Genomic DNA, 26,644 nt, shown 5'->3' with positions numbered 1-26,644 from the left:
GACTGAAAATGGGTTAATTTTTATACATCATAAGACCTGATTTGAAAAGCCATGCCTTGAGGCCTGCAACGGGTATATAAATTTGAGTTTTTAACTTGGGCAGAGTTGGGATGCTGTTCTGTCTTGGCGAGGTTGGTTGGTTAGTGGGTTGCTTGTCTCGTCGTTCAGTGGATACCAGCCACCAAAGAACCTCATATCCCTTTCTTCTGGCAGTTCACGTTGCTTAGTTTCATCTGCCTTTTTCCTATCCTCTTGCTAACATGAGTCCAATGACATACTTCTAACCTGCTAATAGTTCTTTGAAGGTAAGATATCTTCTGTTCTGTCTGTGTCAGTTATAAAGGAAGGAGAAAAAAAGAACAACCTGCTCTTGGCCTCTTGTAACTGGAGAATAGCAGAATAGCAAGCTTCTCCCCACACTGGTGTGTGATACACTAACATAGAAGAAAGCCAGTTGGTTATAGTTATGCTAAATATTTCACTTGAAATCATCATATAGGTTGTTTAAAAGCACTCTGTCTTGCAGTGGCTTGAAACAACACTGCTATAGTTAACCATTTCATTAAAAACCATAGACTGACACTTGTTCTTTCTTAAAAATGTGTATGTTACTTGAACAATAGCTAGGCCTCCCGGTGTGTTTTAGATGCATACATGTGCAGTGTAATTCCCCTTCAGTGAGATGGCTCACAAGAACAGAGGCTATGCCAAGCAATGAACCTGCTTAAAGGGTGCTCCTGAGTCAATAGGCAACGATGCTGAAAGAAATGACAGAAATTGTCTATTTAACACTGTTGCCTGGTATAAAGCTCCATTAAAAATTAAAAACCTCTCTGAGGGTCATGTTGTGGGTGGCACAAGAAAAGCTTGTAGAATGGTGTTGAGAGAAGGCTGAGTGTGACCATTCCTGTGTCTCGCATCTTCCATTTCTTTCTAAAATCTTGTGGTGTCCCTGAACTATGAGGCAGTGCTAAACTGTGTTTTAATTTGTGTGCAGTAAATAACTTCCCTGGCACTTTCATTTCCGTGTTTGTTCTCCTTTCCTTCCCTTCCCATTTTTCATGCGTGATGGTGGTTTAAATCTGAATATCATGACATGTCTTGTGTAAGAAGCGTTTTTCATGCTTTTTTAATGACTAAGGATATGTAGCCTGTTGAGTAACGCTCTTCTTTTTGCATTTGTAGGTCTGCAGAGGGATCCAGCCCTATTTCCGGTTGTAGCTCTTGAGCTCTGTAAAGGGCACTCTGGCAGTGATGGACTCCCTTCGTACAAGGGTCAGTCTGAGACGCTGGAGGTGAAAACTCAGCGCAACTCTGACTTGGACTATTTAGCAAGAGATGGTCCTTCAAGCAACAGCTCCTTCCATAGCAGTGAAGGAGAGGGGACAGATCACGAAGGAGATATTTTGGATTGTAGTGGGTCCAGGCCTTTGCTGATGGATTCAGAAGAGGAGGAGGAAACCTGCAAGTTGCAGTCTGTGCCGAAGGAAAGACGTGAGGCTTCCAAAGAAGACTCCCGCTCCCAGTCTTCCAAGAATATAATAGGGGAGACGCTATTCCCTGCCTTCCAGCTGCACACCGGTGAGGTTTTTAATGAACCGGATGTTTTTGCCACGGCCCCTTTCCGAAGCTCGAGAAAAGTGCTTGAGGAGGTGGATGTCTTTACCAAAGCTCCTTTCATCTCCAAGGGCAATATGACTCTTAAACACCCAGAAGAGACGGATGTATTTCTGAGAGCGCCTTTCACTAAAAGGAAAAGCATGGAAGAGTTGACTTCTCACAGTGTTCTTAAGGAACCATTCACATCACCTGTTTTTGTAAGCCAGATGGGCGATGTCCAGCATGTGATTAATCCTATGTTCCAAAGCCTGGATGCAGCAATGCATGGGTCCACTGCCTCAGCTAGATCTCAGTATCCCTCTGTAGGGTTTATTCAGCCAGTTAATCTTCCACCTTCTTCCGTAAGAGCAATGGAGACCCAGGAAAGCAGCCCTCCTACGTGTGTGCTGAAGGAGCATGGTGGCACGCCCAGTGAGAGAAACCAAGGAGGACATGCACTCCCCCAGGAAGCCATCCTGGGTTCAATGGTTAACAAGCCTTTCCGTCCACAGTCTTTGTCAAAGTATTCCCGTCATTACAGTCCAGAAGATGGACAGGGTCTCGAGGTGAAACCTATAGCTGCTTACAAAGTGGTTTCTCAGACAAACAGACAGGCTATAGCAGGATCCGTCTCTATTGCTTCTCTGTCTTCCAGGACTACGGAGCTGCCTAGTGGGGATCCTTTTGCTTCAGCACCCTTTCCTTCCAAATCAGGAAAGCAAAAGCCTTAATCTGCTGTGAGCTGGGAGGTGTGCTTCTGCCAGAACCATCTCTCATAGGACCTTGAACCTTTTAGTTGAATTGAACAACATAGCAATATATATATATATATATATATATATATATATATATATATATATATATATATTTCCCCCTCCCTTTTTGTCAGAATTTTATTTGCAGTGATACAGAGTTGAACCATTTTAAGTTATGTTAGCTAGTCTGAATGCCTGGCTCTCAGGATCTTCATATCCTTTTCAGTTACTTCTTACCTCTCGCCTCTCACTGTCATCCCTCTACCCCCCACCCTTATTTTTAGATGCTTTTCCAAACCAATAGTGTTCTGTACTTTCTGGCTGTGGCTGGAGAAATGCATTATAAGATGAATTACTGTGTTTATTGATTACAGAGCAAGTCAAGCAGGACTGGCTAGTGCTCTGGAAAGAAAACAAGGAAACTGTTTTACGGTTAAAAGGTTGTCGTGACTTCTTTCTCCCCAGTGGGAACTTCTGGAAGAGATCAAGGTAGAATATTCCTGTTGCTGGTGATGATAGTTAACCTGGCAGCTGTAGCTTGAGAGTAGTTCTGTCATGAATTATGTGCGTGTTGGTAGGTTATAGGCACACCGAGCGTAAGCCGTGCAGTCGATACTTGGTACGAGGTTTGTGTAGGAGCGTTGGCCTTGTGTGCAAAGTCTCCTCGCTCGCTGTGCTCTGTAACCTGTGGAGATGCTTCTGCCCTCGGGCCTGTTTGGGAGCCCAGAGGAGCTGGTGGAAGGACTTACAGTGCCTTCAATCGCTTGTCTTGCAAAATGTCTCAGATGCATGAGTTGAAACTGTTACTGTTATTTGGAAAATCGAAAAAGATCAGGAGGAACTTTAACTTTTACATGTGTATTTCCTGTCTGGTTTATGCCAAAGTGTAGGACCCTGAAATGTTGCCTGTGGTGTTGTGAAGGAGAGCGCTATGCGTTGTTACAGTATTAAAATAGACCCTATGGAAAAGTATGTTATGGAAACAACTTGATAGAGGTCCTCATCCTACATACCTCATTTGGTGTAGTTCAGCATTGGCTGCAATCCAGTTACACTGATTTATACTAGCAGAGAACTTGACTCTATATTTATAGAACCTGCCTTTGGTTTTTCTGTCGATTAAGATGAATCTAAACAAAATCTACTTGCACTCCATTTGGTAATGTTTGCTTTACTCTAGAAATACTCTACTTCCTGCCATGCTCCTAAAGACACCTGCTTGTTATCACTTCTGTCACTGATGTGATGAACCCCAAGATTGTGTTTGGAGGAAACATAGTCCTGAAGGTTTTCTCCAACTATTTGTCACGGGCTGGTAGCTGGGCTGAAGCGAAGCAGACTTTGCGCCTATCCCTTTTTGGTGGTGTAAGATAGAGAGAAGGGAGTGAATCCTCCCCTCTTCCTTTTTCAAAACCCCTTGTAGCATAAGGTGTCTTGAAACTGCTATTTCTGGCCAGCAAATGCAATACATAAGTGTGGACTGACTTTCAAAATACCCAGATATAGGGACTTTGGGGGCTCACAGTTGCTGATGAGCCTTTGCCATGTAGTATTGTTTTCTCTGTCAGTGCTGCAGAACATCTCCCAGGAAAATCTTGGTGGTCATTTTATTTTTAAGGGCTTGACGTCTATGGAAGAACTCCTATTGCTGTTGTAGTTTCTCGACAAGTCTCTTAAAAGCCTTGCTGTGGCTGTTTCCACTGTGAATTTGATTGTTGTTATGCAAACTGGAGCCTTGCAGTGAAGACCAAGGACACATTATGCCTTTGGAAGTGACTTTGAGCATTCTGGGCTTTCACAGGGGAATTCTTGGCAATGGGTAGGCTGTGGAGATCAGTTCTGGCTGTCTATGGAGCAGGTTTGTCTTGCCCTCTTTCTGATGGGCTAGTGCTCAGAGAGAAAGCACTATGAGAGTACTGTCAGGCTAAGGGAAGGAAGGGTCAGAGATCATGCATCTAAATTCACTGGTTTTGCACTAGTGAAAGCTTCTGCAGCTGAAAACAGAATTCAGTCTAGTCTCGTGGGGAAAAAAGTGACACTACCTACGTTTATGGCTTTGACTGGTCTGATGCCCAAATAACGGGCGTTAGAGGATCTCAATGGGCGTGTTAAAGATGCATCTGAAGTGTGCTCAGACAAAGCACAACATTGCACGTGAAGGGGAATGCAGTCTGGGGCTGACTCACTGCTGACTTCTAGGCTGAGCAGCATAAGGGGAGGATGGATGGAAAAATCCTGACCGCCAGGAGATGACTAGCGGAGCATGTGCAAATCGGGCTTACCCTATTGCATATATAAGATATTGCACTAGTTGGTATTTCCTTTCCAGTCCTCAAACTCTGTTCCTCTTCAAAATCTCTCTCAACTGCAAGAGATGAGCCAAATGTTGCTGATGGGCATGCTCGACACTGGGATTGCCTGAAAGTAAGAGAGAACTTGCATTAAAGTCTTGAAAGCCGTGAGGGTAGGAAGGGCCAATGTTTGAAAGCAAGGAGGCCAAGCTGGCCTGCACGGTTCAGTTGCTGGCTGACCTGCTGAGCCCAGATCAGGTCACGTTGTATGGAGCTGGTCTGCCACATTTTGAGCTGGAGTTAGTGTCAGTACACATTGGTAGTTTAGAGGGTTTTTCCTGTGCTCTTCTGTCACCAGCCGTGGAAAATAGAAAGTAGTGTAAAGATATTTCTGGCTTTCTCCTGAGAAACTGCGTTTTAATAAATACCTGAAAGCAACTGACCAAATAGGCTGCAGCCGGATTGGATCGATGAGAGATGCTGAGAATGACAGTGATACCAAACTGTGAAATGCGAGGGGTACGAAGGAGACTGAGCTTGAGGGCCCCAGTTCATTTCAACGTGCAGCCTGTGTCATGGCCCCGCATGCAGCCAGGAGCCAGGATTTGGCCCCGAGCTGTCAGGTGCTCTTGGGGAGCTGATGGAAGGCAGGTCAGACCTTGACAGCGCGCGGATGAATCTGTGGAGTCGGGAGATGCTTCGCTGGAATTAGCAGGTGCAGCAAGCATGTAAATAAGATGTGTGTTCAAGATATTACCTCTGGTAACTGGATTCAGCCTCTTCTTCCTTTCTTTCATTTTTACTTGAAAAGTTGCTTTTGGATAATTCTGTGAAGCTTCAAATGCCGCAATCGTGTTTCACGTCCACTCCTTGGGTTGCTTGAATTAGCAGAAAAAAAAAAAAAAAAAAAAAAAAACATGGTTAAGGAAGCAAGAGGCAGTTCCCCTTCGCACTGCCGCGAGAGCTCCTTGCTCCTCTCTTCCCGCTGGTGCTGGCGAGGTGGAGATGGAGCTGTGTGTAACTGGGACCTAGCCGTCGGACACTGCCCAGCAAGGGAGAAAGGGAGAATGTGCTAACGAGCAGCTCGCTGTTAACAGCAAGCCATTGATTCAGGTCTGGTTAGACTGCATTTCCAGCTAGCGTTTTGGCAGCTCACGTTCTTAAAGCACTTTACACAAAGAGCAAGCTAACCGTGCTCAGAAAAGCTAGTGATCCTGCCAGCATACAACTAGTGTTTAAATGGTTTTAAGTTTACGGGGCGGGGAAGGGGGGAAGCAAGGAAGCTTGTTTGAATCTTTACATATGACCTGTGAGACAATGCATCTTTAGCTTTAGTCAAACTTGAATTTTAATGCCACTTAATCTAACTCATTCTAATTTCCAGCTTGTATTCTGTCTAATCCTACCTTGCCAGTGCTGCAGCTTTAGCGTGATGAATTATAAACGGGGATTTCATTCCCATAGCTTATGAAGTTTACTGTTTGCAATGCACTTGGAAGAACGATGCTTATTGGTTTCTTTGCCACGCAGTCAGGAAGGTTCTTCAAGTAACAGCAGTGTAGCCTAAGCTTGGCATTTAAAAGTCAGTTTTCTGAGCAGACCCTCTGCTCTCATCTTTTTAAAGCTGTACTAAACTTCTGCCTGCAGTCTCCTGGGAGCTCTGCAGCCCGGGTTCCTCGGAGACGTGGCTGGCCGGAGGTCGCGGTTATCCCTTCTCGCTGCTGAGCAGTCGCTCCTGTGACAATCTGAATCTTGCACGGGGGAAGGGACCGGCTGTTCTGCAGCCATTGCTGACTTCACCTCGCATGCAGTTAACATCCCGTCCCTTCTAAGGGATTACTCGGAGTTTCTGCATGCAAAAAAAAAAAAAAAAAAAAAAAAGAGAGAGAGAGAGAGAGAGACTGGCTTGGCTCTCTGTGCTTCACTGCTGATACGTTTTTCCAGTGCATGGGGGACCAGCTGCTGTCGTGTTAACCTGCCCTTCCCGTAGCCTGGCGCGGTGTTTTCAAGACTTTAACTGTATCTCATCTCCCCTCCAGCCAGCTCAGTGCTATAGTCACGTGTGGTGAAGTGTTAGGTTTACAATCGTAGCCTCTCGAAGCCAGCGCACACTCAATCTGTAACGCCCGGTATGCGTGGAGCACGTCGGAGATACTAGGCTTGCAGCAACACAGCCGTGTAAGCAGGCTTGGCCCGCGGTGCCTGGAGCATGCCTTTGGTCAGATTTAATCAAGCGAGGCTGAGATCTGTGTAACTGCTAAACTCTCAATCACTCCAAAGAGGTAATTGGTTATTTTAACTTAGCTTCCACCAAAGAGCATTGCGTTGGGGAGTTGAATTTCTTTTTCTTTTCTTTTTTCTTTTTCTTTTTCTTTTTTTTTTTTTTTTTTTTTTTTTTGTGTGTGTGTGGTGTAAAATCAAGGCCTTTTTTGTACACCAAAAGACTCCAAAGCGTTTTTACAGCAGGCATCTCGGCGGCGTAATCTTGCTGCAGCTCTGAAACGCGTTCCTGAAATGTGATCAGCTGTTCAGTGTTCCTAATAATAAGCTGTGGCCTGTCATTCCCATCCTATGTAGGGCAAATCTTGTCAGGCGTGCCTAGACTACCACCCCCGCGATGTTAGAGGGGTAACGAGTGATCAGCTATTTCCCCCTTTCAGACCCCCATCCTCCCCCCCCAAAGGGATAAGTAACTGTACGCAGGGGAGGGTTGGCTTTTTTGTTGTTGTTTTAAGCGTCTGCTTGTTCTGGGTGAGGAACTGGGATTAGGAAAACACCAGTGGATTCAGCCGGTGGGGAATCGCTACCACCAAGTCCGACGCGGAGGAAACTCGCCGTCTCCGCCGAGCAGGAAGCCTGAGCTGGAAGCAGCCCCGTCCTCAGCTAACTGTGACAAACAATCTCCGTGTGACTTTAGGTTGCATGTCCTAAGACCGGTGTTTCATTTGAACTGCGTTTTTGTTAGGGTAATTCTTAGCGGTATTGGAAATACCTCCGACTTGCAGATTAACGGAGTAAAGCATTGCACTCCAGGCGTGATCATCTATGTTTCTGATTATGAAGAAATGTTCAAGTTGTAAACATGTACATTTTATTAAAACCGTATCTGATTAAAATGCACCTTCTCTGCTGCGTTTCTTCTCTTCTTCACGGAAAGTGTGTTTGCTGAATGCCAAGATTCCGGCTTTTTAACTAGAGTTTCTTCCCGCTGGTACTGAGGTACTGAATTCACTAGCGACTGTTTTATCTGGTAATTGCCAAGTTGAACCGAGCTTGTTTCGGTAAGCAGAGTCTCCTTAGCAGTGGATACTCCAGTCCAGCGGAGAGAAGCCTGGCGGTGCCAGGGCACCAGCACGGACAGCCCCGTTTTTCCGGCGGCCTCGAACCGCGCAGACGTGGAAGCGCCGCGCGGAGTGACTCCTTCCCCGCGGACGACGGCCCTGCCAGACGCCACCGTTGCCGAGAAAAGGTTTTGGCAAGGCGCGGGGCAGGGCGACGGGGGACGACGTGCTTTGCGTGAGCACGGCTGCGTGCCGAGGTACAGCGAATCCAGCAGAACACGAAGCGATTACTGAAGCGAAGGGTGGAAACTCTGCGAAAGGAACTTTATATTCTATTAACTGTAATAGAGTAAGGAGGTATGGAAATGACTTTCAGTCCAAAGTTGGCAGGGATATAGTGGCACTAAATGGGAAAACGAAGCCGTTGCAGACATGCAAGCTCTGATGTGTTAATCTTGCAGAAAGTGCAAATGTTCCCCTTTCCCAAGAGAGGCTCTCGCCTTGGTCCTAGTGCCACGGCCTCTAATACAGGCAGTGGCTGCAGTCTGCAAAATCAAGAGCTTCTGCCCCCAAGACACTGCAAGTGGAATAAATGCATTAACCCAGTAATATTTTTTTCTGCAGGCAGAGTGGCTGGTAGGTTGCTGGGAAGAGGGTTAAATTCTCAGTTTCTTGATGACTTCTAGGCAGATTTTGATCTACGCAGCAACGTGGCTCTCCCCGAAGGTCTCCTGAGGGTATTAAAACCGTATTAAAACCGGTCTCCCTGCCAGGGTAAAACTCGACTTCCAGGGATTTACTCTTGTTCCCTCATTTCTGCAGCATAGGGAAACCAGAGGTGATCCAAGAGAGCTGATGGAGAGGAGCAAGAGGCTGAGTTTGATTCTCTGATTCAAAAAAAATTTTTTTAATGGCTTTGAGTTTATTAAGACATGCTTCTTGAATAGCGTTAGGTCGTTAGTTCGGCTGTTAACGTAACGGCTGAAATCTCCCCTGCCCAGGACTGTTTCTAAAAATCCGTCTCCGTTACAGGTCCTGCTGCTTCCGGGCTACGAAGCAAAGCGGATCCAGGAGCTTGGCTGGGGCAGCCGATGCCCCTCGCTGCTCCAAGGGCCCAAACTGGTAAGAAAAAAAGTATCTGTTAAAAAAACAAACAAACAAAAAAAAAGGTTAAACTTGGGTTTGGTGTCTTACTAAGCTGCTTCTTAGAAAAAGAGTGTATTTCACTTTATCTAGGGTGTTTATTTCCAGCAGAAATGTTGGCTCTTTGCCAGCAAAGTCGTCAAGACCTGAGCTAGGCACTGTGCCTTCGTATGGGGGCAAAAAGGCCAGGAAGGGCTAAATGCTGCAAAATAAGTATTTTATTTGCTTTGATTCAGGTGTAAGCGGAGGTGTAAGCACTGCTCAACCTTGTATTTCCTTCCTGGAGCGCGTGGGCTTTCGCCTGTGTCTCTGTAGCTGCTCCGTGTGGGTTTTCCTCAAGCGGGGGCTGCTTCAACTCCTTCAGGACCACCAAGGCGAGGATTTCCTGCCGCCTGCTGGGGCTTCCCTATGTGCTGTGCGTCCCTTCCTAAAAACAAACCACCAACACCCCCCCCCCACCCCCCCCCCAGAAAAAAAGTAGAAGGCAAGAGCCTGTTTCCATGAGCATAAATGTTTGGGTGCCCCATTAATGCTGAGCAGTAAAATGGGGGGTGGTGGTGGTGCAGGCCTGGGCCTACAACTCGCACCCCACTTTGTAGCTACCATCCTTGCACCCCTCTTTGTAAAGGGGTTGGGGGGGGGTCTGGCTGCTGCAAGCCTCTTTGCACCCCCCCCCTTTTTTTTTGCAGGCACCCCTCCCCTCTGCAACCAGCCCCCTCGCACAACCCCCCCCTTTGCAGTCAGAGCCTCCTTTTGCAGCCCTTCCCCGTCCTTCCCATGCCCCTCTTTGCAGCTGGTGCCTTTGCACGCCCGCACGTGCACGCACACGCACCCCTTTGCAGCTAGCAAGCCCCCGACACGCGCGCCCCGCGCTGCACGCGCCGCCGCGGCGCGCGCGCCGCTTCCCGCCCGCCGCCGCCAGGGGCCGCGGCGGTGCCTCGCGGGGGGCAGGGGGGGGCGGGGGAGGGGCGCAGCCGCGCGGCGCCCGGCGGCCCTGAGGAGCGCTAAGATGGCGGCTGCGCGGTGGCTCGGCGCGGTTGCGGCGCTGGGCGGCCGGTAGGTGACTGCGGGGCTGCGCGCTGCCGCGGCCCGCAGGCGGGCAGGAGCGGGCCCGGCCCTCCCCTCGTCGCCCCTTCCCCGCGCGGTACCTCACGGCGCCGCGGCCGCGTCAGACTCCCCTCGTCCCTCCCCTTTGCGTCTCGGTGGCAGCAGGGCGAAGTTATTTCTTCCTCTTCCTCACTGCCGACGGGCGGTGAGGGGCTATTCCGTCCCCGCGCTGTCAGAGCCGCGCAGCGAGACGTTAATCCCGCGCCCGGGTACCGCGGGCGCTGCCCTCAGGGGCTGTTCACCCCGGTGCGCGACGTGAGGGGCGGTTACCCCCGTGGTGATCAGGAACGCGCAGGGAGGGCTAGCTACCGCCCGGATGCGATAAGGACCGTGCAGTGAGGGGAAGTTCCCCCTTACGTGTGCTTAGGACCATGCGGTGAGGGGTAATTTCCCCTTTCCTTCCCCCCATGCACAATAAGGGTCACCTAGTGAGGGGTAATTTCCCCCACATGTGCTCAGGGCCGTGTAATAAAAGGTTAATTCCCCTCCACATACACACCCCACCTGCGATAAGGGCTTTGTAACGAGGGGTTATTTCCCCCCTACGTGTGTTTAGGGGCCTATAGCGAGAGATGATTCATCTGCTACACGTGTGCAACGAAGAGAAATTCCCCCCCTTCTATATGCTAAGTGCTGTGCAGTGAGGAGTAATTCTCTTCTGCGTGGTCCAAGGGCCATGCAGTGAAGGGTGTTCACATGCACAAACATGCGCCCTAAGGACCGTGCAGTGTGCATGGGGGGATTTATCTCCCCACGTGTGCTGAGGAGCTGTGCTGTGAGGGGAAATGTGCCCTCAGCCACACCAAGGATCATGCAGTGAGGGGTATTTCACCTCCTGGCCCCACGGGTAGTAAGGCCCGCACATCAAAAGTACATTTCAGTTCTATTAATTGAGGGTCTAGTAACAATGGGTTAAATTTTGCTTTTCTCTCCTTTTCACTGTGTAAAGATTTTTTGTCAGGTAGCAAACAGTTATTTTTGTACGTGTGTGTAGTCACATGCATGTATTTTTACAGGTAGTTACCAAAAAAGTTAGAGAAATGCATGTATGCATTTATGGATACTGATTCCAGTGGACTTTTGTCCTTTTCCTTTGTTCTCTAAGGGAAAAGAAAACGAGAGGGTGGGTCTGTCCTTTTAGTTCTCTCTTTCTGCACACGGATAGTTAGGATACGGTTAGTAAAAATCTCTTTTTCTTCCCATTCCCATTATACAGCGGGAGCATGGACTGTGGGCTCTTCTTAGCAGAGTTGTGGAGGTGGAAAGTTTAGTCACCTTTTCTCCCCAAAGCTGAAAGGAGGAAGATTTTTCACTCACTAGGAGTTTCCTCACTAGGATTTTTCCCTTGGGGGACCATCCTTATACATGCCATTGTTGATTCTTTGCCTGTTACCAAGAACATGAAAGTAGCTAAGTGGCATGATTTAGACCTTTTCTGAGTTCATGCCTCCCTCAGTGCTAGCTTGGAGGAGAGTGTTATGGGATTAAGCTTTTCTCCTGTGCTTGAGGAATTGGGGACCAGGTGTGATTCTTTTCTAATTTATGACTCTCTCAGAGGGTCAGATTGTCTTTTGTGCTTTGTAGTAGTCCCTGCAGATATGTTTTACTTAGTTTACCTACTTTTCCTGCACTGTACACTGAAGAGAAGGAAGAAAACATAATAAGTAATCTTATGTATTAATATTTATCCGAGCAATCTTCTACATGATGGAGTTCTTTGGTTATATTTTCTAACTTTTACTTTCCTCTGAAATACCTGGGCTTCTCTAGACCTGTGGGAAAGGCCTACACACAAGCATACCTTGAACCCATAGCATGATATTTTCTCAACTATTAAAACATTCTAAGCTGGTAGTATTCATTTTGCCCAGTGCGAACAGTAAGGTTGCCTCTCGAGTTTGGACTGTCCCTTTGTTCAGATTTTCATGTTTCTCACTAGTTATAAATCAGGAATTTACACATAAAAGTAAGTATCTGTATGTCATTGGCTGTGTGTACTATTACAGAAATCAGATGTGCAAGCACCTAGTCAAACTTCTGAAAGTTAGGCCTATGATCTGCCTTGCTTGAGTTCTCTGATGGTTTACTTTTTCTTTCTTAATACTTAAACTGAAATATATCAAATTCGGTTATTTACAAAAGGGAAGAAATACAGGTATAGGAGTAGACAAAGGTGAGGTGTAGATTAGTAAGTATAACTATAGTTAAAAACTCTATAGTTTTTGTCTCTTAACCAAATACTGTCTTGTTAGTTTTTCTCTTAGGAGAATTGTTTGTGTAAGGGCAGCCAATGCATTACCCATAAACAGGTAATAGTCTTGTATCTTCTAAAAGTCACATGTAAAAGAGTCTTTTATTCCATCAGCTAAACTGTTGGAGCATAGGAGTAAATTCTGGCCTTTGTTTAGCTTCACATACTTAGGGTTGGATTCATCTCACTTGTCTGTAATCTAAAAATGAGGCCTCTAGTCCAAGCTACAGTTTTAGGTTCTTGTTACAGTCAAAGAGAAGACAGAGAGGCACCTCTGAGGTGCTTATCCTTTTCTGTTATAGGTATGTAAAGTGATTTGCCTCCCTTTAGTAACTGCAAAGGAGACTAGTGTAACTTTTATGTGATTGAAAGTGACACAGTTAAGTCTAATTTGTTGTGAAATCTGAGAGAGAAAGCGCTGACCATCTGTTCTACTTCTGCAACAAATGTGGAGTCTAGGGGAAAAAGTAAGGGGACATAATGCAATCTAACCTGTAATGTTTGCTACGTTACCTGATAGGATGAAGGTGGGTGAGTGTCTTACTGAGTTCTGGGAAGCCTGTGAAATTCTCTTTTTTTGCGGGTAATGAAGGAGTGCAAACTCCTAATTTGGAAATTGTTATTAAAATTGTGATTTCTCTCTAGGTTCTGTCATATGATGTTAAAAGACCATAATTTGACAACCAAACAGTCTTTCCATTACCTTGTACAAAAGAAACCATTTCTCCCATCTGTGGTATTGCGTAATACAGGTAAATACAGGTTACAAATAAGTGAAAATAAGTAATGAATGTATTACGGGATTTTTTTATTTAGTGGTAATAATGAAAGTATATTCTTTCTGAAATCTTAATTTGGTAAAATTTTCTGGATGTCTTATCATGAGGTACAAACACATATGGAGCTTGGAGAGAAGATTGCTCTGGATTGCTCACTCTGTACTTCGTTATCTGTGCTTTTCTGTGTCATTCAGCTACCAAGACTTGTAAGGAGCTTTGCTGGTGCAAAACATACTATTTGGGCTTTGCTGCACTTTCTTATTTAAATTCTATCTTAGTGTGAATGCATCCTTTATGAAAGACCCTCTGTCCTACTTCAGCTGCTGAGCTCAGTGTGGTTAAGTTGCTGACCATCTAGGGTATAATCTTGCAAGTATGAAGATAGACCCTTTCATTTTTAGAGCTGAGATACTTTCTTTTCTGCTTGTTTGTTTGTTTTTGTTTTTCTTCTCCTGAATACGTTCCAGTGTATGTATCTGGTCATTTATGAGAACAGAACTTCAAACTTTCTATTTTAATGCCAAGTTGTGTCATATATTCTAGACGCTTGAAATAAATCTTGCTTTTTCCATTTTACCCCAATTCCTTTCTATTTGTCTAGAATTTTAATAAGGTAACTTAAAATTAAACAGAAACCATTTAACATTTGTAATCTAAACTAACATGATAGACTAATTAAAAAAGTATTATAATGATCAAAAAAATTGGGATAACAATAAGGAATCTGATAGAATTGTTGTTAAGGTGTGACTTTTGTGTGTGTATTGTGATTCAAATCTATCTTACTAATAAAATAACTCCCGCCCTCCCAGCTTGTTAGCTTATGTTATCTTTTCAGTGATCTGCATATAGTTTAATTTATGCATGAGTATGTCATGCAGACTTGATCTGGCATTTTTACTTTGGGTTAAAGACGTCTGTAGAAAATGAAAAATGTGTATGAGGCGTTCAGAGAAGTTCAGGCTCTCACTTAGAACACTGTCTCTGTTCAATAGAAAAATGATGCAATATAGTAAAGGTAGTCCTTTCAGTAGCATACTGTCAAAGGATACGTTCCCCATTAATATTATCTTCAGTAGTAACTTGATGATAACCTGTCAGAGTAAAGGCTGAGATTTGGTTTATTGTATCTGCTTGTACAGTTTTTCATAAGGCAGCATACTCAGCGAACTCCCCTCTCCCCCCAAACTTGTGCTGCAGAAAATCATTCTGCTTTTGCAACTGCTCTACAGTGCTGTAGCAAAAGAAGTGTTAAAAAACTAATCTGCAGGTGCTGTTGCATGGAATTAGTCACATATGGAAATTTTACTTAAATGAGTCTGTTCAGGCAGCAGTTTCTTTTAAATTTTGATTTCAGGGGAGCCCGATCCTATCTGGTCCAGCTCCATGGTTTTTCATTTCAAATTTAATCGCATAGTTAAACAGGTAGACAATGAAAGCTTTAGTCATCCAAGTATTTTACCCACTCTTGCAAATGTCCTTCTGAAGTCTGCCTCTATTTATCTTCTTCTTATTTGAGTTGATTATAGAATGGAATAATAACCAAGTACATATGGTGTTCCTTAGAGAATTGAAAGAAATAATATAGATGTTACATGTAAATACAGGCATACACCAGCTACTGAATAATAAATTCTGGCTGGCTTATTCATGATTCTACAAAGAACTCCAGTTTGATTATTAAAAAAATAGTTTTAGGAAATGGATTTTCAACTGCAGAAGACTGTCTTTTGCATCAAAATGCAATTGCTACCCACCTGGATTCTTTTCTGAGAGATGATACATCCATTTGTGTTTTGGAGTCTTAGAAATGCTAGGTGGCTGGTGTTACTTTGAAAAAACTGACAGAGCATACTCAGATGACACCATCTAAATCCACCCCTGTAGATTATTTCTAATTTACATTGTTATACTGGATGTGATTTTCTGTGCTACATTGATCTGTTCTTTCCCTGTGGATAAAGCTAAGTAGTTGCTTGTTGAAGCAGGACTATACTTTCCGTGTTAAAATATAAGCGTTTCTATGCTAAGTGTTTTTTTCTTTAAACAAGTAGCATGTGCGTACTTTGCCATAATGTGTGTTCAAGTTAAATGGGTTGTTACCATGACAGACACCTGCAGTAGCAATTTGGCAGTTTATAAATAGGCTGATTTGTCATCTACTGCTAGAGAGTCGTCATCAAAATGGCAGTTGAGGAAATGAAAATGTCAGCTCTTTTTGTTGTTTTAAATCCCTCTGTATCATATATCTTAGAAGTTAATGTAAGCTTGTTTCTCAGGTATGATTTATTTATAAATATTAGTTCCTGGGGATTTTTGTTTTTAAAATGCATTTTTTGTTTGCTGAATGTACTGTGCTGCTTTGAGAAGAGCAAATATTGCCTATTTCATGGCGTGATTAGCTATGCAGGGAGAGTAGTGCCTGGAAAGAAAAACAAGAGAAGAGGGACTGTCTCTAATTGATATTTACCTTCAGTAGAATATTAGATGTCCCCTGTGGACATGTCCGCAGGAAAATATGCTATTAAAAGTGCACCATTAAATGTATATTTTTTTTTATTTTTATTCAAGACCAACTTTTTTCTTCTAACACTTAAAAGAAGATCCTCGCTCTGCCAGTAACTTCAGTAAATAGTAAAATACAGTCAACATTATCTTTCAAACATCTTTACCAGTGACATACTGATAATTTTACTTCAAATTACTAGGTAGGTTCAGTTTCTAGAGGACAGATGATACTAGTTGAGCTGTGAATTCAAATAAAATGATTGGAGCCACTGTAGAGAGCTATACAAACTTTGAAAAGCTAAGCAGATTTTCTGTTTACAGTAATGTCTTACCCCGTGAAAGTACTACAAGCAGGGTGTGGTTGGCTGGAACTGTTACTGTGTATGGTTTTGATAATTCTGGAAGAGTGAAAAAAACCTTAAATCGTGCATACCTTCAAGAGAGGGTTAGTAAAGCCAGCTATACGTATCCTTTTGTGCTGTGAACAGTAAGTGATAAAGCTGAAAGAGGGACCTCGCAGCATTTGAAGACTATTAAAAAAAAACAACAGAGAAATGAAGGTTGCAAATCTTGTTTTTTGAGAGAGAGTGAGGATAGTACTGTCCTCATGCTAATTGACATTGACTGTTGCATAGGAGACTTTTAATGTAATAAAACTTAATAAGAGAAGCAAAGACAAGGTTCTATTTATCTGCTTTTTCCTTATAAGATAAAGTGACTGTGTTTATCAGTCTTCATGTTTAGATGCTTTCATAGAACCCATTGAATCATGTTTTGGAAGTGTCATTACACAGACTGCTCTTTGTTTTTCACAGAGCAATGGTCATTAATAGTCTTGACTTGTTAAATAAGCAGGATCTTTGAATTTCTTCACTTAAGCTGCTTCTGCCTGATTACATTAACTTTCTTTTTTTAATTTCCAGTAAGATGCATGTTTATTCAGACTCAGGACACACCAAATCCAAATAGTTTAAAGTTTATTCCAGGGAAAGAAGTACTGGAGTCAAGGACTATGGAGTTTTCCTCACCAGCTGCTGCATTTTGCTCACCTTTAGCAAGGTATTATTAAACTTGTCAAAATTTGTTTGGGGGACCTTCGTGGGGTGTGTGTCTACATCTGATGTTTTAAACATAACTGAGTGTTCAGGAACAGATGGGCTGGAATTTGGTATTTCGTGTTGCCTTACTCATGCATAAAATTGAAGCTGGAATGATTGCTGTTACTGAAGTAATGTTTCTGTGTTTCTGTACTACCTGTGTCAATATTGTAGCAGAATGCCTCATGATCTAGTTCATGCAGCTGGATTAAGTAGCAATAAAGCACAGTAATCTTGAAGAAATGCTGTATGATTGGTGAGACCACTTGCTCTGATTTTGTAAAGCCTTTCCTGTCAGAAGACTCCTACTTTGAGTAGTTACTTGGAAATTGTACAACTCTTCAGAGTTAGGAAATAGGCAATGTAGGAAACTAAATAGTCACAAATGTTATACATTTAAAATTGGGAACTTGCTTTATTTGGCAAATGTTGACATTAACCTGAGCTTCAGGGCTAACGGACTTTGAAAAAAGTTCACGTTTCAGATATTGGCGGGTCTTGGCCTGCTTTTTCTGGCTTGATCTACAACATGTCTTGGGTTCTGCAACTCTCAGTATCAAAATGCATAACCCAAGTGGATTATGCAGATAATCCACTTTTATCATCTTTGAGCAAAGGGGGTTTGGAGCACCATCACAAGTCTCTCTGGAAATGCTTGGAAGCACTATTTTTGCATTTTTGTTACTGCTTTCACATTAGCCTCTGAAAATAAGGTTCCTCTACCTCTGAACATGGGTGGAAAGGCTTTGGTTGGAGGGCAAGATCCAGAAATGCTATGAACTGTAGTAAGTTAACTCCAGAGATCCTATTTTATGTCGTCTTTGTGTATGCTGAAAGAACTGCATGCAAATAGAAGCTATTCCATGTGATGCTGTCCAGGAGGTATAGGGTTATTAGCCACACAGCTGTAATGTTTCCAAAGTGCTCTTGCTGAATTGTTTGAGAGCAAACAGCACCTCTACAAGCAAAGCTCTGTGACTTCAAGGTAACAAATGCAATGTGAAAGGTTTTCCAAGACATCAAAATATGTTGTCAGACTACTGAAGCAGTAGGATCTGATTATGCCAAAGTACATTAGGTTGCAGAATGCAAGCAACTGTCAGAGAGTGGCTTTATATAGACAGATATCTGGAAGTAGACTTTTCATCAAAGATGATGTATGTGCTAAAGTGTGTACCATGGCAAGAACGCTTTGCTTGTGTGTGTCGTGCAGGTTAATGGAAGACAATTATATGATTAATATATATTGTTAAACCTCAAATGGCCGTTTTTGTAATTGGAATGCTCATTTACTTTAAAATAGAAAATGCATTTTCCAAAGGAAAGTGTTTCATTGGTCTTGGATAGTTTAGTGCATTTTCATAATTTCATTGATTAATTAACTTTAAAATGCAGTCGGTTGAAAACACACAACTATTTAAAACACACAACTATTAAAACTATTTCACGTGTGGAAATTCTTTCAAATGGATATTGTGAAATCTCTTCTGGCATTTTTTCCATCACACATACCTTTGTGATAATGCTTCTGATTCCTGTGTTCATCTTTTTTAGTCTTTCACTCCTTCAGGAGAATATCTTTTTTTCATCTCTGTAAACTAAAGAAAATATGTTCCTCTTTTCTTTCTAAAAACAGTCATTACAATCTTTTGCTGGATTTAACTCTGGGTTCTTCTTGTATTTAACGATTCTTTTCTTTTTTACTTTAATCCTCATGAATAACATCATTCATTTATTCTATAGTTGAATTACTTGGGTTTTACCTATGCATATGTGGAAATTGGTCTTTAAACTCTCATTCCGTTTTTATAATTAAAATATTGTCAAAAGTATGCTCACTGTCCTATCTCAGTTTTTGTGTTGGTTTGGATGTGTGCTAATGTATTACCAGGTGGTGGGTGCTGTATAGTGCAGTCTTAAGTGGCTTAGTATCAGACTTAAATGTTTACTTGATCTTAGTCATGTACCATAAGAATGAAAAAAAATGTTGAAGACTGCTCACAGCATGAGTTGCTCTTAAAGCCTTGGGACTGTTCAGCTCTCAACCATTTATTTAATAGCGATGTCTTCCATTTTTCCCAAGAAAATGGAGGGCAACTTCTATTAAGATCCATTATTTTGATTTCATGCATTAATCTAGGAACACTCCTTGTGTTTGCACCAGTCTTACCTGAAACGTTATATACTTGCTGGTTTTGAGGATGATTTTTATATGGAGAATATAATTTTGCCTACAAAAAAAGATTTAGAGAGAGAGTAGCTATTTTGCTTACCTTTTCCTAAAGTCCTGTAAGAGGTGGTGAGTTTCACTTCATGTACAGCTTCAAAGCAAGATCTCCTGGCTCTTTGTGAAACTGAGAAGGTGCTAAACTGCAGGCAAATTAGCAAATTAGTCTCTCTTAATGGTTCTGTTTTTAGAAGTGCTTGTTTTTTCTCTAGAAATATATTCTAGAACCTTTTTTCTGGGCTTGATTAAATAAATCTTCTTAGGAGTTTGGTTGAAATGTGCACTTTTGTTTTGTTTTAGACAGTTATTCCGAATTGAAGGAGTTAAAAGTGTTTTCTTTGGGCCAGACTTCATCACAGTCACAAAGGTAAGCAGAACAGTGATTCAAATATGCTAAAACATGAACTGCTATTCAGCTACCTAATAGATGATTACAGAGAAGATCCATTCAGACTCTTCTTGGAGATTCATAGTGCAAGTACCAGAGGCTATAGTCACAAGTGGTATTAAGGAAAATTTGAGTAAAATAGAAGAGCAAAAAAAAAAATCATATGTGGATAAGCACTAGAACAGGTTGCCCAGAGTGGTTTGCAATCTGCTCTTGCAAATGGTCAACACTTTACTTGATGAGGCCTTGAGCAACCTGCTCAGCCTGGCTTGTCTTTGAGCAGGGAGTTGGACTAGATAGCTTCCAGAGATCTCTTCCAGATCAAATTATTTAATAATTGGGATCAAGTACATTGTAGGCAGTGTTGTGTTTATCTAAGGCGTGGAGTTCGTATCAGCAGAAGTAAGACTTTGCGCAGCAATCGTGCAGTTACGTTTTCATTGTATGGGGACCACAGGGCAATTCAGTGAATGATACTTTGGCTCAGAATCAAATGGAACTAAATTCAGAATTGAGTCTCTGAAACAGTTTGGCAAAAATGTGTGTCAAATAGTGTATTTAGGAAACTTTATTTTTCAATGTCCGTTGCTAGTGGCTGATTTTTTTTTTTTTAAGCATTTGGCTTACAAACAAGGAAACCTTTTATTAACTATTTTAAATCCAATCTTACTAAACTTTTTTGACCAGGCTACACTTTACAAAACTATGCAATCAAATCCATGCTTCAAATATGAGTGCCCATTATTTTTAACATAAGAAGGATCCCAATGTAATATATTATTATTTATTATTGAGAGACAGATGCTCTGTTTGTATTCATTTTTCTTCTGTTTTTTGTAGGAGAGTGAAGACCTTGATTGGAACTTGCTGAAACCAGACATTTATGCAACTATAATGGATTTTTTTGCCTCTGGTTTACCTGTAGTTACTGAAGAGGCACCTAGGACAGATACAGGTAAATAGAACTCTTTGGGAAGAGGCCAGTGTTGTCTTCTGGTTTTCGTCCTTACTATACCCAGAAGATCCTGCATCTGTACCCCAGAAAAGCATACAAGAGAATTTAAAGCGAAAGCCCCTAACATTAACATAGTAAAGGAATCGCAGAATGGGTATGTTTTAATGGAAGAAATGATAAACTGTCGAAAACAGTTACTTAACCACAAATATAAAGCCTGATTCCTACCTAACGTAGTATGATAGATCTGTATCTTCACAGGAGCTATGCTGAATTACGTTTTTTGGTAGTGTGGACCATATTATCCGGGTGTGCTTTTATTCTGTGTGTGTGTGTGTGTGTGTGTGTTTTTTTTTTTTTTTTTCCCCAAGTATTGAGTTTCCTTTTACAAAGCTATTGAACATTGCTTCAAATCCCCACCCTCCTTTTTTTTAATGGGCCTCTGTAAATGTTTCCATTTCCCTTCTTAAATCAAAAAGGAGTGTCCAGGCTTAATGCTCATGTGTTATTGATGGGTTTATGGTCTTACATGAACAAGTATTGTTAAGAAGTGCTCTACACATGTTAAGATATGCAGATAACAGTGAAGAAATAGCTTAAGATGGCCACAGGACTATCTAGAAAGCCTGTCTGCAGTGATAGTGGAGAGTAACATAGAAATATTTAAGGCTATATGTTTTGGTTCCACTTAAAAGATATTTTTAAAAATGTCAGATGCTTACGAGACTTCAGGGGCATACTTAAAAGTAAAAGCCTGTTTTTTTCCCTCAAGTGTCCTGCGAAAGCTATGATCTTTGGTTGCAAACTTCTTTAAAGAGGTATTTCACTTCCTGATGATACTACTCATTGCCATTTTTTCAGATTCTTAATTAAATGTGAGTCTGTGTTTCTTTACCAAACTCTAGTAGAAACTACTGAGACTAGCTTACAATTTAACTCTAGGAGAGTTTTTTGCCCTTTATTTTTTCATTCACCACTTACCTTACAATTTTTCTTTCCCCAGTGTTTTAAGGAAGATTGTGATTATTTAATTCCTCTCTGCTCTATGATGTCTGAATTTCCTTTTAATATTCATGTAGATTTTACTTTATTTGATGAAAAAAGAAGTGCTTAAAATAATTCTACAAGACAGACACTGAACTTGAAGTTATATACTGAAATGCTAAAAACAGCCATTTATAATTTCTTCCTCCCAAAGGAAAAAATACTGATGAGCTAATCAGTCAATTGGCTATTCGAGGAACCGATGTGGATTGAGACATTCTAGTAAACTGGAATCTGTCACTTCTTACCCAATACACATTAGTATTTTTCTGAAGGGTTAGGCAGTGGAGCCCTGTATTTTTCACCATATGTGGGTGAGTCCAAGAACACTTGGGCTGCTAAAGCGTTCCTAAGGTCCCTTCCCTAACCCAGGCATCCGTATTCAGTGTTAGTTGTTGCTTTTATTTTTTCTGTGCTGCTTTCCCTATCAGAAAAGGTTGCACTACTGTTCTCTGTTACAGCCTTTGCCTGGTATTTGAGGAGAACTGTGAACTAACATTGTTTTATGTCAGTGAAAGTCTGTGATGCCATTGTGGGTAATTCAGATGAAGGTGTTTACTCTGAATTAGGCCTTTGGTTTCAGTCATCTAAGCAATGTTTATACTGCTTCATACTGCCACTATAGATACAGTGTTATTAACCATAATGAAACTCCTCGTGTGGTCTGATTTGCCCCCCAACTCCTTTCTATTTTTCCCCAAAGCTCCATCAGAAGAAGATGATGAAGTTGTATTGATGATTAAAGAACTGCTGGACACAAGAATAAGGTAAACTAGGAACACTGCTAGATGAAGTGAGTTAGGCTTTTGCTTTGGAATGATATGGAGAACAGTGCATTTTTTTTCCTGAGTTGTTTTTAATTTCACAGTTTAGGATCTAGCGTGGGGTTATAAAATGCAAAACTGGCTAGAGTTGCGAATATTGTTTCCTCTAATTGAAAATTTTCTATCTAGTTTTCCTGTTTAAACAAAGTGTGTGCTGAACAGAGTCCATATTGCTAAGTGATTTTAGAATATTGCAGGACTGGATTTAACCTGATCATTGCTAAGCAATGAAAACAACAGAAATAATCTTTGGTAACCTCTTTCTTTTTTCTCTGTTCTATTCATCTCTGTCTTCATTATACTTGTCCTTCCAAGTACTTAGGCAAAGTAGATTACACTCTGGATTGGTCTCACTCTGAAGGAAGATACACTAGCAGTTTTCCCTGACTGTCCGAGCTTCAATGGATTTTATCCTTACACTCTTGTGCAATTTTATCTGTATTTTGACGCAGCTTGAATTTGGAATATTGTGATCACTAATGAAGTCTCGAGAGTGGCTAGTGAATCATGTTGTTTACCTGAAGTATGTTTTTATGTTCATTAATTGCCTCACAAAGTGAACTGAAAGGAATAAGAAACATGACATTCTGGATGCAGTGAAAAATGCCTGATGTATTTTTCAAGTTGACTTATATCTGATAGCACCTTCTTCCCCAGCTCGCAAATTACAGTAACCAGAAACTTGTACGCGGGTCAGAATCATGGAATTCATTTCCTGTTTTCCAGAAGGTGCCATGAACTCGGGCTTTTATAATATTTTATAATTTCAAAAATTTTAAAAGATCTATTTTAAAATACTGTTTTGGGTTAGTTTGCCTCAAAGGAAAGAGGGAGAAAGGCAAAAATAAGTTGAAACATTTTCCCCAAGTGTTTTGATGTGTATACTAAGCATGGAAATGCTTTACCCAAGTGTAACATTATACAAAATCGTGATAGAAAGTAGCATTCAGTAAGCCCCGCTCTTGCTGGGTATGTGGTCACTTAAAATCCTTATGGTATGTTAGCCTCAGATTTCTCTGTGACTTTTCTTAAAACCCACAGAATTTCTGTTGGAACTACTTGCCCCCCCCCTTTTTTTTTCTGCTGGACCAAGAAGCCGTTGATGAGAATAGTAGCAGCAGTGTATTTTACTTCATTATACAGCAGGACAGTTTACAGAAGTTATATATGAACTAGTGGTGCATACAGAACGTTTATTGTTTAGTCAAAAATATGAGCAAAAAAGTCAGAAGGTGGGAGGAATGGAGATTTGAAAGGTACTGTAGCATGTTAAAAATCTTATTTTTAAATAAAAATTGAATTTTTGGTCATGTATTACATCTATTGGCTTTCTGCAATGGAGGTAATTTGCTACAGTAAGTTAATAAATGTGCTGGATTTGTAGATTATTCTGTTAGTGTAGTTCTCAAAAGAGTTATTTTGGAAATCAGTATAAAGAGCTTCTGTTAGAGTAACTTGATGGTTTTAACTTGGTCTGGAAAAATGTTGCTGGGGGATGGAGTTAAAATGCTGGGTATTTGGTGGCAACAGGAGTACAAGCTGCAGAAATGGTAGTAGTACTGGGATGTGATCTTAAGTGATGCTAGTTTCTTCATCAGTTAACAGGATTAGGCTTTTAAATATTTAGAACTTTTTTCTCCCTTTTTTAAACAAGGATGAACTACGTATTTGTTTATGGAAACACTCAGGGACTTTTTAATCACCATTCCTAGTCATGTAACAGATGCACATCTGCATAATGTGATAGGATGTGCATCTATTACAGGGTGGTAGACACCTGGATTTTGGTGCATAACTGAGGCATGCATCCTCACATGGAGACTGAGGAGGACCTCAAAGCAAATCAGTATTACTCTGCAGGCTGAATCCAACCCCCCCCCTCTAAGGTGCTCACCCTTGTCCCTAGAAATTAGATTTCATATGTTACTGCATTCAGTGTACAGAAAGTTACAGTATAGAGGGTGGACGTTTGGAAAGTAACATTTTCCTGTCCTGTAGTGTTTTCAAGTTTCTAGCTTAATATGCTATAGAAAGACAGTGGCCATGAATGTGAGAGAGGCTACCAAAATACAAATTGTTGGAAGTCTGAACCAGTTGGTAGTAGGGAAACAGGGCTTTAGTTACTAAAGCTTGCCAGTTCTTTGGATATCTTAAATAGAGCTCTTTTAAAGACGTCTGGAATGAAACGTGTTTCAGCCATACTTATGTTACATTGGGTATTGTGTTCCATCAGACCAACAGTGCAAGAAGATGGCGGTGATGTTATTTATAAAGGCTTTGAAGATGGGATAGTGCAGCTGAAGTTGCAGGGATCGTGCACTAGCTGTCCCAGTTCGATCATAACCCTGAAGAATGGAATACAAAACATGCTGCAGTTCTACATCCCTGAAGTGGAAGGTGTGGAACAGGTGGGTGAGATAGGAGAAAGGAATTGTAAAAAGGTCTTTGTCAGTTGAAACAAAACTACAGCATGTGTAGATGCATTTTTTCCAAGGCAGAAGATCTTGTATCTTTTTAAGCAAATTATATGCGGCAGTATGAAGAGTACTGTAGTGCTCAACTCAGAAAATTTTCTGGTACTGCACAGTTTATTTAATAATATGTTCTTTGTCTTTTTAATTTACTGGAAAAAAAAACTATTTTTCATGAAGTCTTGAACACTTTGAAGATGTCTCTATTTCCTTCAAAATCCTCCTTGGAAATTCATACCCAGTACAGTTCTGGGATTATAAATCGAGTGTGAAGAGAATGAAGTATTGAATTAAGGTAGACCAGAGTATCTGGATTATAAACTGAGGACAGTGTACATTTTCCTAGATTGATCCAGCTGTAAAAACCTGTGTTCAGGTGAAACAGAAGAAAGCAAGACTACTACTTGCTCTTACAGCTTACTTCTAGCTACTTAGAGCTATCTGGTTGCCCACTCCCCCAGTCAATTGTTGTAAGTCTAAACTTGATTTAAAAAATACTCCAGTAGCATGCCTCAGGAAAATTGGTATCCCTTCCCCTGTCCCCCTTTTTTTCCTGTTACATAGTTTCAAAAGCACTGTTTATTTCTAGTCTCAAAAACATTACTGTTGTATTTTGATCTAGGATTACTTCACAAGTAGCTGTTCTGTGTTTGCCAGTGGAAGATAGCTTTGTGCTTTGGGGACTTGCTGCGATAATAAAGGACAAGCTTTTATCCCCTAACATGGAATTTTTTTGTTCTCTCAATAAAAATAAGATACACTGTAGTGATTGTTCTACTGGCTTTTGTAATAACTTGACCAGCCTCCTCTTGTCAGCCACAGCTCCTCGTGGCATTTTTAGTTTTAAGTTCCTTACTGTTTTCTTGTGTCCATTGTCACTGAGCAAGATAACTACTTCTCTCCTTGAGTCTCACGAGGATTAAGCACCTCAATAGTATTAGGGTTGATGTAATAAATTCTGTGTGTAATCCTGTGGGGTGTCTAGAATGTTAAACTACTTACTTACGCTACTCCTGGATTTTGATTTCAGGTTGTTGACGACGACGATGACGTGGAGAAAGAAGCAAATTCTACTTGAGCTATCATCTATGGCCAAATAAGTATTTACCTCTTGCTGTATGTAAATTAGCCATGTGCTGAGAAACAACCAAATTTGCCTTTCTTTTCAGAAAAAATCTTGCACTTTTTCCTGTGAAAATGTTTCTTCAGTTTAAGCAGTTTGTCCACTAATTTATTAAATCTCCTGCACTGAGAAAAGAATCCTTTTGGTCTATGTGTAACTGCTTTGCACTGTATTTTAAGAAACAAATGACAGGTATTTAAAAATGGTGATGTATGTCTCCATTGTTCTTTCATACAAAAAATTCAAAAATAAAAAGGAGGGGAACAGAAGTAACTTTTCTTGACTTTTTTGTGCAATAGAAATATTATTTTTTTTCCAAACCTCTTTATGGGGCTTGCAGGAATATCTGCCCTTGCTCTATAAATGGGAGATGCAGGAATGTTAATTTTATGGAGTCCTTTTTTAAAGGTTTTGATTACTGTCAGTTTTGTGTGGAAAATAATAGACAACTTGAACTGTTTATTTTAGAGGATGTAATATTGGCCGCATTTGTGAAGTTACCTACCCTGCTTGCTCCTTAACACTGCGCAAACAATAGCAACAGAAACAAAAAATGTGAGTTGTTACAAAAGTTCTATCTTTTTAAATAAATGTTAGAAGATGATCCTTATCAGTTTTAGTAACTAGAGAAACTAATTAGTTTATTTAGAAGTAAAATTGTTTCGTCCCCATTAGTGGTCTGTTTAAACTTGCAAAAGAGGATTTCTCAACATAATATTCCACCCTCAAGATGAATGTGCAATGCTTAAGGGCACAAATTACATCTGTACTTTAGCAAAGAAAATTAATGTGTTTACCTAT

The 26,644-nt window shown here is 41.4% G+C and overlaps 2 protein-coding genes and 1 long non-coding RNA gene across 10 annotated transcripts in view; 2 read left to right on the top strand and 1 right to left on the bottom strand.

The window, feature by feature from the left end:
* Positions 1 to 13,161, top strand: part of AAK1 (AP2 associated kinase 1) — an 86,468-nt gene extending 73,307 nt beyond the window's left edge. For 6 of the 7 annotated variants that reach the window (XM_062597046.1, XM_062597050.1, XM_062597048.1 and 3 more), the window contains one exon: positions 1,186 to 7,765. In XM_062597046.1, the coding sequence (XP_062453030.1) occupies positions 1,186 to 2,330 (1,145 nt within the window). In that variant the 3' untranslated portion in view covers positions 2,331 to 7,765. Of the gene's footprint in view, positions 1 to 1,185; positions 7,766 to 8,958; positions 9,049 to 13,072 lie in introns of those variants that run through there. The other variant, XM_062597052.1, reaches the window with a different exon arrangement.
* LOC134152027 (uncharacterized) lies at positions 7,714 to 10,413 on the bottom strand. Its single transcript, XR_009960959.1, has 3 exons — positions 10,218 to 10,413; positions 9,336 to 9,496; positions 7,714 to 9,064 (listed from the first exon to the last, which is right to left on the bottom strand). It is a non-coding gene; the product is annotated as an uncharacterized LOC134152027 (long non-coding RNA).
* On the top strand, positions 10,034 to 26,112 carry NFU1 (NFU1 iron-sulfur cluster scaffold). Of its 2 annotated transcripts, XM_062597057.1 has the most exons (8): positions 10,034 to 10,125; positions 13,073 to 13,179; positions 16,638 to 16,773; positions 19,339 to 19,405; positions 20,267 to 20,381; positions 22,129 to 22,192; positions 24,483 to 24,657; positions 25,751 to 26,112. In XM_062597057.1, exons 1-8 carry the CDS (start codon positions 10,079 to 10,081, stop codon positions 25,796 to 25,798), a joined length of 759 nt encoding a protein of 252 aa, XP_062453041.1. In that variant the 5' UTR covers positions 10,034 to 10,078; the 3' UTR covers positions 25,799 to 26,112. The 2 variants fall into 2 exon arrangements, with proteins under 2 accessions (XP_062453041.1, XP_062453043.1); XM_062597059.1 differs by lacking the exon at positions 13,073 to 13,179 and having other exon boundaries at positions 10,043 to 10,125.
* The last annotated feature ends 532 nt before the right edge of the window (positions 26,113 to 26,644 follow it).

This window comes from Rhea pennata, chromosome 28, assembly GCF_028389875.1.
Source record: "Rhea pennata isolate bPtePen1 chromosome 28, bPtePen1.pri, whole genome shotgun sequence".
NCBI classification, from domain to species: Eukaryota; Metazoa; Chordata; class Aves; order Rheiformes; family Rheidae; genus Rhea; species Rhea pennata.
Note: the sequence above shows the minus strand (reverse complement) of the source record. Positions and strands in the feature narration are given on the sequence as shown.

Bases quoted from the DNA above. Each gene is read 5' to 3' on its own strand.
- NFU1 (XM_062597057.1), top strand. From the start codon at position 10,079: ATGGCGGCTGCGCGGTGGCTCGGCGCGGTTGCGGCGCTGGGCGGCCG. The intron at 13,180-16,637 runs GTAAATACAGGT...TTTAATTTCCAG, and splicing joins TGTGGTATTGCGTAATACAG to TAAGATGCATGTTTATTCAG. The intron at 16,774-19,338 runs GTATTATTAAAC...GTTTTGTTTTAG, and splicing joins TTTTGCTCACCTTTAGCAAG to ACAGTTATTCCGAATTGAAG.